This window comes from Macaca mulatta, chromosome 10 (assembly GCF_049350105.2).
Source record: "Macaca mulatta isolate MMU2019108-1 chromosome 10, T2T-MMU8v2.0, whole genome shotgun sequence".
Classification (NCBI taxonomy): Eukaryota; Metazoa; Chordata; class Mammalia; order Primates; family Cercopithecidae; genus Macaca; species Macaca mulatta.
In genome coordinates, this window is record NC_133415.1 from 14,024,974 (window position 1) to 14,040,540 (window position 15,567).

Consider the following 15,567-nt stretch of genomic DNA (forward strand, 5'->3'; position numbering starts at 1 on the left):
TGTTTGAAACATGGAGGCATGCCTTTTGATGAGTTGGGAAGAGGACTGACATTCCTGTACCCATATCACATACGGAGCGACTGCAACTCAGAGGCAGTCCCTGCACATGGGAGACTATTGTCCATTTTTCAGACGTAGACGTTGAGAGGGGGAGGAATTTGTCTCAGTACATGCAGCTAAGGCTGAATGTTGGTCTCCAGGGCACTCTCTGCTCCTGGACTGTCTGCCTTTGTAGGTGTGGCTGGGACTACTCACCGCCTGCCTTTTGCAGACAGGGAAATGGAGACTCAAAGAAGAACAATACTCATAGTGGTGAGCCCATGATAGAATCCAGGGCCCCTGGTACAAACTCTAGATTCTCTGTGTTCCTGCTGTAGTCCCTGCCCGCCTTCCTGGCATAGCTATAGAGAGCAGATGAATGTAGCAGAATCCACAAGAGGACAATAATGGACGTGGTACCTAATCACACACTAGCACACTCGGTGCTATGGACACCCAGGGAAAGATGAGGAGGCTCAGATGTTTGTGGGGAAGTGGGTACGCCCCTGTGTGCCTCCTGCCTGGCTTGATGCCCGCAGTGGGCGAGTGTGTATGTGTGCATGTATATGTGATGGTGTGTGTGCATGCCTGTATAATTGTACATGTGAACGTGGGAGTGTGGTGCCCACAGGAACACTGTCGTTCCCCCTGGAATGCCGGGCACCAGGCGAGCTCAGGGTACCCAGCTACCTGCCTGTTCGGACCCAGTGTGCCCTCACTTCTCTGTCCACTTATCTGCAGAGACCTCTTGGCTTCTGTGCCTTATCTTTGAGCCCTGCTTAGGCTTCTTGATGAAAAAATAATTAACCATAGCCTCATTTTCCAAGGCGTCCATCCCGCTCTGCTGGCCAAGTTAAAAATACTCACAAGGATACTCACAAGGAGCAGGGCTGCTGGTGGGAGGAGCTGCCACTCTGCGTGGGAGGGCAACCAAGGCCACAAAGAGGGAAAGGACGTACTGAAAGGGAGGCCTGGTGTGTGCCTGGACTCAAGGCTTGGAGAGGAGAGAGGCCAGGGGCTGGGCTCCGGCCTATTCCCACTGTGGCTTCACTGTGTGAATTTGGGCAAGTTCCTTGCCCTCTCTGAGCTCTGCTTCCTCCTCTGTTAATTGAGGAATTTGCACTAGAATTCAGTTCTCCCAAAGCATTTCTTCTGCAGGTAAACGGGTAACACCCAAAGCAGAAACACGTGTACAACAAATACAAACCAAAAAGAGGCTGTGGTTAATTAAGTTTGGAAAAGGACAGCAGGATATATAAAGTTAAATCTGTTTCTTTACTGCTGGGCCTTTTTCTTTCTTTCTTTCTTTTTTTGAGGGGAGTCTCACTCTGTTGCCCAGGCTGCTGGAGTACAGCCGCACGATACCACTGCAACCTCCGTGTCCTGGGTTCAAGCGATTCTTGTGCCGCAGCCTCCAGAGTAGCTGGGATTACAGACGCGCACCACTACGCCCAGCTAATTTTTGTATTTTTAGTAGAGATGGGGTTTTGCCATATTGGTCAGGCTGGTCTCGAACTCCTGACCTCAGGTGATCCACCTGCCTCAGTCTCCCAAAGTGCCGGCATTACAGGCATGGGTCACCGCCCCCCGCCTTAATTTAAGCAGGGCTTTTCAGAGCCTTTATTGATTGAAACCTTAATTCTTTGGATAAGTAATACATATGTCCACGACATCTAATTCAGAAGTTGTGGAAGGGGTTTGGGGAGCTCACACCTCTTTCCTGTACCGGTTGCGCCTCCTCTGTTCCTCCCTGGCAGCAGGTACCTGGAAGCTTCTAATGCATAGCGAGACTGTATCGCATGCACCAGCAGATACCGTGTAGACTCAGTCACTACCATGGTAAGCGACAATGGGCCTCCCAGGCGGGAGCAGGAGTATGGATGGCTAGCCACAGCCCGCCCCCAGCATCTCTAGGACCAACATCTGGAGGAACACCCTTTGAGAATTGTGGGGTCCCTGGTCCCCAAGTGCCACGGGGGTTTGCATAGGAGGGAAGTTGGCAGCGCCGCCCTGCAGGTTCAGACCCCCCATCTTGCAAAAGGCGCCCATGACTTCTGCCCTTTGCTGCCCCCAGCTGGGCTGTCCTGCGCTCCAGGGAAGCTCCGAAGCCTGCAGTGTATGTGGGGACCCGGGAAGGGCAAGCCCAGGTTGTGTGCCCGCAGGCTGCGCCGGGAGTGAGCGGCTAGCCTCGCGCGGGCGGGCGCGCTGTGGGCGTAGGGAGGCGATGCGCGTGGCCCGGGGAAGGTGTGTCGCGGCGCGCTGGGGGTGTGAGCGCGCGTGCCCGCCCCCGCCCCGCCCAGAGGCCGGGCAGGTGTGGGCGGGCGGCCAGGACCCCGCCGAGCCGGGCTGGGAGAGCCGGCGGGAAACAGGAAGCAGGGGGAGGCGCGGCCGGACGGCCGGGAGGGAGGGCGTGCGGACGGACGCGCGGGGTGACCGGGGGCCGGACGCGCGGCCCGGGGCTGGCGGCGATGTGGGGAGGCCCGGGCAGCCTGGGCGGCGGCGGGGACGGGGGCGGAGCCGGGGGCACCGCGGGCACCGCCCCCCTGCGCCTGCGGAGCCGCCGCCCGAGCGCGGACCCGGGAGCCCGAGGCGGCTGTAGCGTGCGAGGTGAGTCGCGGGGAGCTCGGGGCGCGTCCCCGACGGCAGGTCCTGCGGACGACGCCCCCGGGTGGGCTCGGCCGCACACCCAGCCCCAGGGCGCCCTGGTCGATCCCCGTGCGCCTCTTGCCCGCAGACCCCGAGGACACGGCCATGCCGGGCCAGGCGGAGGCGGGGGAGGCCGAGGAGGAGGCCGGGGCCGGCTCGGGGTCCGAGGCGGAGGAGGACGCGCTGTGGGAGCGGATCGAGGGCGTCCGGCACCGGCTGGCTCGCGCCCTGAACCCGGCCAAGCTCACGCCGTATCTGCGCCAGTGCCGGGTCATCGACGAGCAGGACGAGGAGGAGGTGCTGAGTACCTACCGCTTCCCGTGCCGCGTCAACCGCACCGGTGAGCCGCGAGGCCCGAGTGGGTCACTACCCGGGCCGGCCATGCCCTTGGCGCAGCGCCCAGAGCCGTGGAGCGCGAAGCTAGGGCTCTGCTGCCCTGAGGCTCGGTCTCTGCATCCGTAAAGTGGGCCGGCTGGGTATGCCCACCAGCCTGCCTCCTCCCTAACAACCACTGCGCCCTGGTGGTCCGCGTTGCACACACCGGCGTCAGAGTTTTGTCTCGGGGTTCTCTCCCACTTCCTGGGTCCACATTAGAGCAGAGGGTTGGATGTGGCTGCCAGGGCCGGCTGGGCCTGGGACCTGCCGGTCACAGCTGGCGGACTTGGCACCTTTCCTGCGCTCTTTGATGTCTGAGTTCTGTCTGTCCCCTCCTCTGTGCGCCACACACTCCTGGGGCAGTCATTTTTCAAGTGTCAAGACCCATCTCAGCTTTACGAGGGTCCGCGACCCTCTCCCACAGGGTGTGCCTTTGAACCAGAGCTCACAAAGGCATGATGGAATGGTCTTAATGGTGGAATTTCAGGCATGGCCAATGGGAGAAGTATTTTCTTTGCTTCTGGGGATAGAGGGGCTTCTCTGTGCCGCTGAAAAGGCAGGCTGTATTTGCGGGCCCGCATCTGTGTCTGTGGGGGGTGCTGGGGAGCTCTGGGAGCCCAGGAGTCATGAGGGAGTATGCTCCCCTGGCTATGGCAGACTGGCTCTCTTCTCTTCCCTGATGTGTTGGGACAGGCCCCTGTGTGTGTCACTGGCTCAAAAATTTGGGGAACGTGGGCCTGGAGCATGGTGGGGACAGAAGCAACCAGGCACCTGGGGAGGCCCTCCCCTGGACCCTGGGTGCATCCCCCCACTACTCTCCAGGGCGCCTGATGGACATCTTGCGCTGCCGTGGCAAGAGGGGCTATGAGGCCTTCCTGGAAGCCCTGGAGTTCTACTATCCCGAACACTTCACGCTGCTCACGGGCCAGGAACCTGCCCAGCGGTGCTCCATGATCCTCGGTGAGTGGACCTGCGGTGGATGCTGGCACCTCGGCCTCCATTGCACAGGCTCCTTCCCCCATCCCTGTTACGGAGGCGCTCCCACAGTAAGGGAAACTGAGGCATGGAGCGGCTGAAGGGGCTTGCGCAGGGCCCCACGGTAGGCTGAGGGTGGGGCTGGATGCTAGTGCTGTTATTCCAAGTTTGGAGCCACATGCTTAAGATGGCTCTTTCTCCCTGATGCTGTTTTCAGACATATGTCTGACATACGCAGATGTACAGTTTTTTTAATGTAAAAAATACAGAGGCTTCAGGTGACTTTGAATTTTTTTTTGTGTGTGTGTGTGACAGAGTCTCGCTCTGTCACCAGGCTGGAGTACAGTGGTGTGATCTCGGCTCACTGCAACCTCCGCCTCCCAGGTTCAAGCAATTCTCCTGCCTCAGCCTCCTGAGTAGCTGGGATTACAGGCATGAGCCACCATGCCCTGCTAATTTTTGTATGTTTAATAGAGATGGGGTTTCATCATGTTGGCCAGGATGGTCTTGATCTCCTGACCTTGTGATCCGGTTGCCTCGGCCTCCCAAAGTGCTGGGTTTACAGGCGTGAGCCACTGCGCCCAGCTGAATTTTTTTAATATAAAACACACACACACGCCTACATGTGTATTTTGCTTTTTTTTTTTTTTTAGAACAACTGATTTTATTGATTCTTTCACGTCTGTTACATACACTTGTTTTAAGTGACTGCATACTATTCATTAGTGAAGTTAGGACATAATTCATTTAACCCATTTCCAGTTGAATGGATACCTAGGTTTCCATTTTTGTATTATTACAACGATGCTGGGAACATCTTTGTATGTGTGTCTTTGTGCAAATGCGTCTCAGGCAAAGAGGTTCTGAGAATAATTTCTCAAAGAGTCTGTGTATTTTAACTGTTAAATCAACATACCTCCTACCAGGAGTGTGTAAGTACCCATTTAAATCCTGGGGATCATGTTTAAATATTTTTGCCATTCTGATATGTAAAAAATAATGTTACTGTTTTAAGTTTATATTTCATTGAGTGATACAGTTCCCAGGTTACTATTTATTAAACTTTGGGTAAATAACTGCTCTGTGCTTCAGTTTTCCTGTTTGTGAAATGGGTACAATAATAGTACCTACCTTATAGTGTTGTCATAAAGATTAAATAAGATGTATCTAGCACAAAGAATTAAGTTAACAAATATTAGTAGCTACTGTAATTATTGTTGGTAGGTTGGTGCATATTTTCCTGTATTTATTAGCCATTTTTATTTTGGGACTTGCCTATTGATAGTTTTTGTCTATATTTTTATTTGGTCATTGATCTTTTCTTATTGATTTGTAGGAGCTCTTTATATATTATGGCTCTGAGTTTTTGTTATATTTTCTCCCACTCTGTTGCTTATTAACTTTGTTACATCTTTCATTTTTCAGAAGTTTAAACTTTTTTTTTTTTCTGAGATGGAGTCTCGCTCTGTTGCCCAGGCTGGAGTGCAGTGGCGCGATCTTGGCTCACTGCAAGCTCCGCCGCCTCCCGGGTTCATGCCATTCTCCTGCCTCAGCCTCCCGAGAAGCTGGGACTACAGGCACCCGCCACCGCACCCAGCTAATTTTTTTGTATTTTTAGTAGAGACAGGGTTTCACCGTGTTCGCCAGGATGATATCTATCTCCTGACCTCTTGATCCGTCTGCCTCGGCCTCCCAAAGTGCTGGGATTACAGGCATGAGCCACTGCGCTCGGCCGGTGTAAACATTTTTATATGGATTTGTCCATCTTTTTTCTCTTACAACTCCTGGATTTTGTGTGTTGTTTAGGAAGACCTCCCCTGCTCCCAAATTCTACAAATATATTCTAGAATTTCCCTCTAGTGTTTTTCTGATTTGAGTGTTTTGACACAGTCTACTATCTCCTGGATTTTACTTGCCTGAGCTGCCTATTCTGTCCCCTGTTCTGTCCTGGCAGATGAGGAGGGGCCTGAGGGCCTGACCCAATTCTTGATGACAGAGGTGCGACGGCTGCGGGAAGCTCGCAAGAGCCAGCTGCAGCGGGAGCAGCAACTGCAGGCCCGGGGCCGGGTGCTTGAGGAGGAGCGGGCAGGGCTGGAGCAGCGGCTGCGGGACCAGCAGCAGGCTCAGGAGCGCTGTCAGCGGCTGCGGGAGGACTGGGAGGCGAGCAGCCTGGAGCTGCTGCGGCTCAAGGATGAGAACTACATGATCGCCATGCGCCTGGCACAGCTCAGTGAGGAGAAGAACTCGGCTGTACTTCGCAGCCGTGACCTGCAGCTGGCGGTAGGCCCTGGGGAGATGAGTCAGGGAGGCAAGGGAAGGGGCAGCTTTTGCAATATAGTAGCCAGCCAGCCTGCGTCCCAGAGCAACCATTGCTGGCTCTTTGACATGGATAAGTCCTTTTAGTGCTCGGTGTACCTACTTCATTGGGTTATGACTGTAATTCTCAATGGGGGGTGATTTTGACCCCCTAGAAACATTTGGCCATGTCTGGGAGACATTTCTGGTTGTCACAATTAGTGGGGATTTATTGGCATCTGGTGTCAGGGATGCTGTCAAACGCCCTACAGGGCACAGGACAGTCCCCAACAAAGAATTACCCAGCCTAAAACGTCGGTAGGGCCGGGGCCGAGAAACGTTGGGCTCTGAGGATTCAGTGAGTTTTTTTTTTTACTGAGACGGAGTCTCACCCTCGTTGCCCAGGCTGGAGTGCAGTGGTGTGATCTCGGCTCCCTGCAGCCTCTGCCTCCAGGGTTCCAGTGATTCTCCTGCCTCAGCTTCCCAGGTACCTGGGATTACAGGCATGTGCCACCACACCCAGCTAATTTTTGTATTTTTAGTAGAGATGGGGTTTCACCAAGTTGACCTGGCTGGTCTCGAACTCCTGACCTCAGGTGATCCGCCCGTCTGGGCCTCCCAAAGTGCTGGGATTATAGGCGTGGGAGACCATACCCGGCCCGGTGAGTTTCCATTTAAGACACAGAGTTTCAAACATGTACAGTCCCTAGCACACTGCTCACAGCTTGTGTCAATAGTCATTGTTGATATTATCAAGAGCCACACAGGTTATAAACATCGTGTCTTCTAATCCTTCCCAAAGCACCATACGCCAAGTCCTCATTTGCAAATACAGACTCTGAGACTCAGCTTAGTGAAAGGACTTGCTCAAGGTCACAGAGCCAGGAAGCTGCACAGCCTGGGTTTGAACCGGGTCAGGCTGGCTCCAGTGCCAGCCCGCTTCCCACGCTGCTGTTCCGCCTGCCCCCTGTGTGGGGAAGTCTCACCCGACTCCCTCCAGCAGCAAGTGAGGTCGTGCCTCCTGCTGCATCTCACTTTCTTGGTTTCCGACTGGGACTCAGCAGGGGGATAATACTGGTATTTGACTGCCGCAGGGCATTGTTCCAAGGATTTAATGAGCTCATCCACGTCACGGGCTTAGCAGTGCCAGCCGCATGGCACGCAGGAGGCTTTCCCCAGCCATGTTGCTCAAGGCTCCACAGTGGGTTCTGACCGTGGAGTTTGAAGCCTCCCTACCCCAGGAGCCTTGGGCTGTGGCTACAGCGTTGCAGGTGGCCATGAAGCTGTAGATGTGGGTGCAGCGGTGTGCCAGTCCTCGGTTTGTGCATGCCAGGTGGGTCGATATCCTGGAGAGGTTGAGCCCTCATGGGGGTGTTGAGGCCACCAGTTGAAGGGTCCAGGCCGCTGGTCCTGCTTGAGGATGAAGGGGGCTGGTTTCAGGTTGTGAGATGACCTTGAGGCCATCGTTTGAGGGCCTGGTTGGTGTGTGGCATGAGATGGAGGCTTTCTGAGGAGTGGTGGGCAGGGACAGGGACACAGGTCCCAGGCCTGCTCTACTGCGAAAAATCATGTGGCATGGGAAGGCTTTCCTTTCTGTGCCTCAGTTTCCTCATCCTCATCACAGATAAAGATGATGTGACAATTATAAAACACCCTTGTGCTTTATAGGTACCATCCTAAGTGCTTGCCACGCATAGACCCCTTTAATTTTCCAGCCACCCTACGCTGGGGTGGACACCATCTTCCCCATTTCTAGAGGAGGAAACTGAGGCACAGAGAAGTTGGTTAGAGCACTTTCCCAAAGTCTCGGGATTGAAGGATTTTTTTTTTTTTTTTTTGAGATGGTGTCTTGCTCTGTTACCCAGGCTTGAGTGCAGTGGCGAGATCTTTGCTCACTGCAACCTCCGCCTCCCAGGTTCAAGCAATTCTTCTGCTTTAGCCTCCTGAGTAGCTGGGATTACAGGTGTGTGCCACCATGCCTGGCTAATTTTTTTTTTTTTTTTTGTATTTTTAGTAGAGATGGGGTATCACCATGTTAGCCAGGCTGGTCTCAAACTCCTGACCTCAGGTGATCTGCCCGCCTTGGCCTCCCAAAGTGCTGGGATTACAGGTGTGAGTCACTGTGTTCGGCCGGATTAAAGGATTTCTGAGTTGGCTCTCAGTGCTGCTTGAGGGGTGGTGGCTGGGAGGTGGGAGTGCTCCCCTTTCTTTACCCAGAGAGCTTCCCCTTTTTTCTGAAACAGACATGGGCTTGCTGTAAAGTTTTCTCGGAAGAAATAATCTGCTGCTCAGAGAGGACGGTGTGAGGGCTGCGGACTGGGGGCTCTGGGAGAGGCTGCAGCCCGCATGGCTTGTCCCTTCTTTGGGTTGGGTGTGATGGGATCAGGAGATGTCCTGTGTGTGTGGCCATCTGGGGGCTGCTGCGACAGGGGAGGGGGATGGAAAAGAGATGGTTGGAGGTGCCTCTGTAGTCTGCAGGTCATCTACCTCTAGGCAGAGTGACTGCTTTTTCCTATTTTAGGGGCCTAAGCAGTGAAATTGGCTGGGCGCAGTGGCTCATGCCTGTAATCCCGGCATTTTGGGAGGCTGAGGCGGGTGGATCACGAGGTCAGGAGAGCAAGACCATCCTGGCTAACATGGTGAAACCCCGTCTCCACTAAAAATGCAAAAAATTAGCCAGGCATGGTGGCACGCACCTGTAGCCTCAGGGACTCGGGAGGCTGAGGCAGGAGAATCGCTTGAACCCAGGAGGTGGAGTTTGCAGTGAGCCGAGATTGAGCCACTGCACTCCAGCTTGGGCAACAGAGCGAGACTCCATCTGAAAAAAAAAAAAAAAAAAAAAAGGAAGTGAAATTAAACTTAGCTACTATAAGTTTGCCTTAATGTATAATTTATGTTTAGAGCTTTTCTGCTCCAAAATTAACAAAGGTGTTGCAGATGGATCTGAACAGAGCACCTGATCGTGCCTGACTTGGCAGCTTCTGTCGTCACCTCCCATGTACAGGTGTGTGGCGGCTGGGATTTAATACCCTGTTTTATGAGGTGCAAATTTAATGAGCGGTTATTTCTAAGCAACATAAACTGAAGGAACGAACGCTATAATTTTGTGCTCAGTGTGTTTGTGCACCGGGATTAAATGCATCCGTATTTCCTGTTGCTCGTCGGAGACTCCCAGGTGTCCTGTCCTCTGAGCTCATCAGGGAAGCCGGCCGGCCAGGGGTCAGGCAGGAGGCCCTGGTGTGTGGCTGCGGTTTGCTGAGAGGGTGTGACCACAGTTGTCCTTGTAACGAGCTGTCTTTCTCTGGCTATTCACAAAGCATGTTTTGTGAGTGGAAAGGAATGTGGGAGTCATGAATTTCTTTTTGAGTCTCTTGCGGAGGAGGAGGAGTGGACTGTTAATTTGTGGAATTGCCTGACCCAGCCTCCAGACCCGTGTGTGTGTGTGTGTGTGTATGTGTGTGTGTGTGTGTGTGTGTGTGGTGGGGGTGCCATTCTAACCTCTCAAGGCTGGGGGAGTAGCAAGTCATTTTCCAAGAGAGGCCAGGGGACTCCTGGGGCACCAAATATTGCATGCCTGACTATGGCACCAGAAGTCATAGTGACCTTTTCCCAACAATGACTTCATTTTATAGCCTGCCACCTGCTGCCACTCTTGTCACTGTCTGGCCACCTCAGACCCCACATGCGTCACAGTTGGCTGAGTGCACTCATAGTCCAGCAAACTGACCATGCACGTCTGCTCCCAGCTTGGTGGTCACCCCACAGCTGCCCACTCACCACACTGGGCCAACTTCTGGCTGCACACTCCAAACTGGTGATCGATTAGGGGCATGGGATTTTATTTAACGCTGTGAAGACAGCCACGGTCACACTGTGGCAGCTCTGTAGCCTGCCTTTCACAGTTTAGAGGCCTCTGCCCACTTGCTGTCTTGTTTAATTCTTGCAACACCTTTGGAAGGCAAATGATGAGGCCAGGAGATCGACTGGGCCCATTTTACTGATGAGGAGACTGAGGCCCAGAGGAGGTAAGTGACTTGCTCAGGATGACAGAGCCCAGAAGTAGCAAAATTGAAACTTGAACCCTGGACATGGAGCTCTTGAGGGAGCATGAACCAAAAGCCAAATCTTCTGGAGTAGAGGCTCTCTTAGGAATTCCTTTCAGGGTGGACCGGACTAAGTCTATTCACTGAGAGTATGTTGAGGTGAGATGTTGGCTTGTAGGGGGAACGTCTGGTTCCTGGGCTGGATGAGACCCTCAACTCTTAAAACCATTGTCCTCTCCTCTCCCCTCACACCCCAGGTACAGATGAGAAGATTGAGGCACAGAGAGGGACCATGACTTGTCCAGGGTCACACTGAGCTAGAGACGGAGCTGGAGTCTGACCCTGTTTTCATTTTTTGTTTTTTTTCTCCTTCTTCTTTCTTTCTTTCTTCTTTCTTCCTTCTTCCTTCTTTCCTCCTCCTCCTCCAGCCTCTTCTCCCCTCCTTCCCCCTCCTCCTTCTCCTTCTCCTCCTTCTCCTTCTTCTACTCCTCCTTCTCCTCCTCCTCCCTCCTTCTCCTCCTCCTCCCTCCTTCCCCTCCTCCTCCCTCCTTCCCCTCCCTCTTCCTCCTCCCTTCTCCTCCTCCCTCCTTCTTTTTTTTTTTTTTGAGACAGGGTCTTGCTCTGTTGCCCAGGTTGGAGTGCAGTGGCACGATCATGGTTCACTGCAGCCTCAACCTCCCAAAGCTCAAGTGATTCTCCTGCTTCAGCCTCCAGAGTAGCTGGGATAATAGGCGCGCACCACCACACCCAACTAATGTTTTAAATTTTTTTTGTCGAGACGAGGTATCACTGTGTTAACTAGGCTAGTGTCGATCCGCCCACCTCGGCCTCCTAAAGTATTAGGATTACAGGCGTGAGCACTGCACCTGGCCTGGTTTCCCATATTCTTTTTTTTTTTTTTTTTTTGAGACCGAGTCTTGCTCTGTTGTCCAGGCTGGAGTGTAGTGGTATAATCTTGGCTCACTGCAACCTCCACCTTCTGGGTTCAAACGATTCTCGTGCCTCAGCCTCCCTAGTAGCTGGGACTACAGGCATGTGCCACCACGCCCGGCTAATTTTTGTATTTTTAGTAGAGACGGGGTTTCACCATGTTGGTCAGGCTGGTGGGATTACAGGCGTGAGCCGCTGTGCCTGGCCCCCCTTCTTCTGGATGTGGCCCTCCTCCTTTTCTGCCATGAGGATACTGGGCTAAATTGACGGGAGTCAGTGTCAGAACTGCGGGACAGACAGCATGTTGTGATGCAGCACGTCCACCCACAAGTTCTTAGAGTGGATTCCCCTGGGGGCGGTGTCCTTGGCCTTACTGCCCACTGCTTCTTCCTCAGCCCTGTTTGTTTTATATCTGCCCAGCCTCTCCTGTTTTCATAGACAAGTCTGGGGAGGACCCCTGCTTCGGCTTCTCTGGGAATCTGGAAGGCATCCAGGAGTGAGGGAGCAGGACTTCCCACCCCTGTGACCTGTGGCTCCCAGTGTGTCCCCCTCTGGGCTGACCCATGTCTTGGGCTCCAGGTGGATCAGCTCAAGCTCAAGGTGAGTCGGCTGGAGGAAGAGTGTGCACTGCTGCGAAGGGCCAGAGGATCGCCTCCTGGGGCAGAAGAGAAGGAGAAGGAGAAGGAGCCGGACAACATGGACCTCGTCTCTGAGCTGCGTGCTGAGAACCAGCGGCTGATGGCATCGCTGCGGGAGCTGCAGGAGGGCCTGCAGCAGGTACCAGGACCAGGGGTCGTGGGCACAGGCTGGGGGGTGGTAAGGAGGGCCTGCAGCAGGTACTGTGGCTTGTGGGTGCAGGCTGTGGGGTTGGGGGTTGAGAGGACCTGCAGCGTGTACCAGGGCCAGGGCTTGTGGACACAGGCTGGGTGGGGGGTGGTTGGGAGGGCCTGCAGCAGGTACCAGGGCTGGGGCCCATGGGCATGGGGGTTGGGGGGGTGGTCAGGAGGGCCTGTAGCAGGTACTACGGCCAGGGCTCGTGGGCACAGGCTGCGGGGTGGGGGGTCAGGAGGGCCTGCAGCAGGTACCAGGGCCGAGGCTTGTGGGCACAGGCTGGGGGGGCGGTCAGGAGGACCTGCAACAGCTCTCACGGCTGGGGTTCATGGACATGGAGTGGGGGTGGGGGTTAGACCCGGAAAACAGGCCCTCTTGCTGCTTGCTCATCCTCCCAAGTCCTGGAAAGCTGAGGATTTCAGAACCAGGGATCTGAGATCTGGATGGAGTCCCAGCAGCCTCTTGCCTGAAGCTCTGAGCTGAGGGCCCTTAGCACGTGGCTGTCCCTGATTGTCTGGTCTAAGGTGTGTGAGCAGCCTCCAGAAGGCCCCCGAACTCCCTAAAACTGTCCACCTGATTTTGAGTGTGAGCATTTTTCTGGGGAAAGGGCCCCAGCTTTCATTTGATTTGTAGAGAGTGTGGTCTGGTGGTCCCAGGGCTTGCTTAGTGTCCTGTGGCAGGTCAGTGGCAGGTCAGCGGCTGCATGGGCCTGCCTCCGGGCCATTGTTCCACACAGGAAGTGGGGGATGGAAACCAGTGTGTTTCATGAGGTTGGGGCACTTGGCTGGAGTGTGGGTCTGGGGGCAAGATCTTAGGCCCAGGGTCTACCTGTATGGGCCAGGCTCAGCCCCTTGAAGGCCCCTAGTCATGGGGGTGGGAATAGGCCTTGGAAATGGCCACCGTCTGCCGCCCCGGATGGTGGGTGAGGGCCAGAGCACAAGTGTGTGCCTGGTGCTTGTTTAGGAATAAGATCCTGGCTGAACTTGTCCAGTCACACCCTTATTCACTTAGCTTATTAGCCAGATGCTCCCTGGAGGGTAGCTAGGGCTGGTGGGGCCACGCCCACTTTGCCGAGGGGGAAACAGATCCAGAGAGGGTCCAGTCCCCAGGCCAGCATGGCAGAGCTGGTCAGGTGGGTTTGGAGGGCTGACAGCCGTGTGTCCCCTTCCTTCCCATGCCCAGGGTGGGCCCCAAGCCAGACCCTGAGGTGGCCCTGCCCTGTGATCCCCAGGAGGCAAGCCGGCCAGGGGCCCCAGGCTCCGAGCGCATCCTGCTGGACATCCTAGAGCATGACTGGCGGGAAGCTCAGGACAGCAGGCAGGAGCTGTGCCAGAAGCTGCACGCCGTGCAGGGGGAGCTGCAGTGGGCCGAGGAGCTGCGCGACCAGGTGGGGCCCTGCCCATGCCCTGCCCCTGGTGGGAGAGGGTGTCAGCCAGGGCCAGTGTGCTCACACCTTCCCTGAGCATCCGCTTGACGCAGGTGCCTTACTGAGAACTGCATTCGTTCGTTCGTTCTCAGATGTTGACAGAGGCACCTTTCTAGGCGCTTGGGATGCTGCAGTGAGCAAAACAAAGGTGCCTTTTCCTTTAGGGGGAACTCCAGCAGGGGAGACCGGCAGTATGTGAGACACACAGTCCCACGTCATATAGCCAAAGGCGATGAGCACCGTGGGAGACGCAGAGCTGGGGAAGGGGCCGGTTGCAGTTTCAGTGGGGAGGCCAAGGGTGACCAGATGGGTGAAATGATGATCATTCTTCTGGTTTTACAGATTAGGCAGTTGAGGGCCCGTGAGGTAAAGTCAGTGGCTCAGACCACTCCACTGGGCAGGAGGGGACTTGTTATCGGGTCTCAGGCTCTTGGCTCTCACTGGCCCTCCTGGGCACCTGCTGGTTAACTTTCTGGTGGTCCCCAGCCCTGTGGTCTGACCCCGCCCCCGTGCCACCCTCAGTACCTGCAGGAGATGGAAGACCTGCGGCTCAAGCACCGCACACTGCAGAAGGACTGTGACCTGTACAAGCACCGCATGGCCACTGTCCTGGCCCAGCTGGAGGAGATTGAGAAGGAGCGAGACCAGGTGAGCCCAGCCTGCTGTGTACGAGGCCCTGGGCCAGTTGCTGCTTCTCATATGGGAGGAGATGAGAAGCAATGGAGGGGACTAGAAGGGTAGAAAGAGAGGTTAGCAGCTCCCTGGTGGGTTAGCACAGGGCACAAAGGCTGGGGGAACAGACAGGGGACCTGGAGCCCTTGAGATACCAACCTTACACCCTGGACCCACTGGCCTCGTCTGAGCTCCTATGGCAGTTACAGAAGCTGGTCCTGGTGTCTTCATTTCTGAATATCCGTTGTTCTGTCCATCTCAAAGACAAGGCCAGTACAGAGGAGGTGCTTACAAATAGAAGCCGATGAAGAAATTCTCAAAAGTTTTGGCTCTCCGTCCCTGGGCACTATGAGCCTTGTCTCCTGCCAAGGTTGTAGGGTGGGCTGAGGACCTCTGGCCAGTGTCACCAGGTTCCATGTGCAGTGGGGGAGGGCGGGAGGTTTTTGTTCTTGACCAAGTGTGAATCCCACTAGAGGAGTTGAAGTCTACATATTGTTATTATTATTATTACTTTTTGAGACTCAGTCTAGCTCTGTTGCCCAGGCTGGAGTGCAATAGTGCGATCTCAGCTCACTGCGGTCTTCACCTCCCGGGTTCAAGTGATTCTCCTGCCTCAGCCTCCCAAGTAGCTGGTATTACAGGCATGCCACCACGCCCGGCTAATTTTTGTATCTTTAGTAGAGACAGGGTCTCACCATATTCACCAGGCTGGTCTTGAACTCTTGGGCTCAATTGATCCACCCACCTCAGCCTCCCAAAGCGCTGGGATTACAGGCGTGAGCCACCGTGCCCAGCCGAAGTCTACATATTAGAAATGCCCTCAGAATCCCCTGGCAAGCTTGAAAGTGCAAAACTGGGGCTTCATTCTCCAGATGTTCTCATTCAGGTGGTCTGGGGTGGGCCCCAGGAATCTGCATGTTATGGGGCTGCCCTCAGCTCTCTCTGAGGCATGGCTGTCAAGTCTGGACCATGGGTCTAGATCTAGAGCCCCTGGTCTCCACTGTGGATGCAATGGGCTGGGTTTGACTCCCAGCTTCTCCACCAACTGGGATGCTGGGAGTGAAGCCCCTGGCACACAGCAGGTCTCGTGGAAAAGTTTTCATTTCTTGGTGAAATGGTGAGAGCCTGGATTCTGCAAATGGACTGCCCGATTTGAATCCCAGCTCTCTCTCTCCTGGCTTGGTTTCCCCAATCTGCAGAATGAGAATAATGATATTAATAGTATCTCACTAAGCCAGTTAGTATGAAGATATTTAAATGAGCTGATATTTAGCTCAGGGCCCGGCACACAGTGCTCAGTAAGTGATAGCTGCCGTTCTCCTTACTGTCCCCATT

General features: G+C 54.7%; 1 protein-coding gene across 6 annotated transcripts in view; it reads left to right on the plus strand.

Annotated features, from left to right (window-relative positions):
• The first annotated feature begins 2,445 nt into the window (after window positions 1–2,445).
• Window positions 2,446–15,567, plus strand: part of CARD10 (caspase recruitment domain family member 10) — a 29,890-nt gene continuing 16,768 nt past the window's right edge. For 2 of the 6 annotated variants that reach the window (XR_013399016.1, XM_028827744.2), the window contains exons 1-6: window positions 2,447–2,646; window positions 2,774–3,025; window positions 3,883–4,020; window positions 5,990–6,315; window positions 11,883–12,080; window positions 14,083–14,208. Coding sequence is in view for 4 of the 6 variants with exons in the window: in XM_028827744.2 (XP_028683577.2) it covers window positions 2,508–2,646; window positions 2,774–3,025; window positions 3,883–4,020; window positions 5,990–6,315; window positions 11,883–12,080; window positions 14,083–14,208 (1,179 nt within the window). In the remaining 2 variants the exon portion in view is untranslated. Of the gene's footprint in view, window positions 2,647–2,773; window positions 3,093–3,827; window positions 4,021–5,989; window positions 6,316–11,882; window positions 12,081–13,365; window positions 13,522–14,082; window positions 14,209–15,567 lie in introns of those variants that run through there. The other 4 variants (XM_015150287.3, XR_013399015.1, XM_077949602.1 and 1 more) reach the window with 4 other exon arrangements.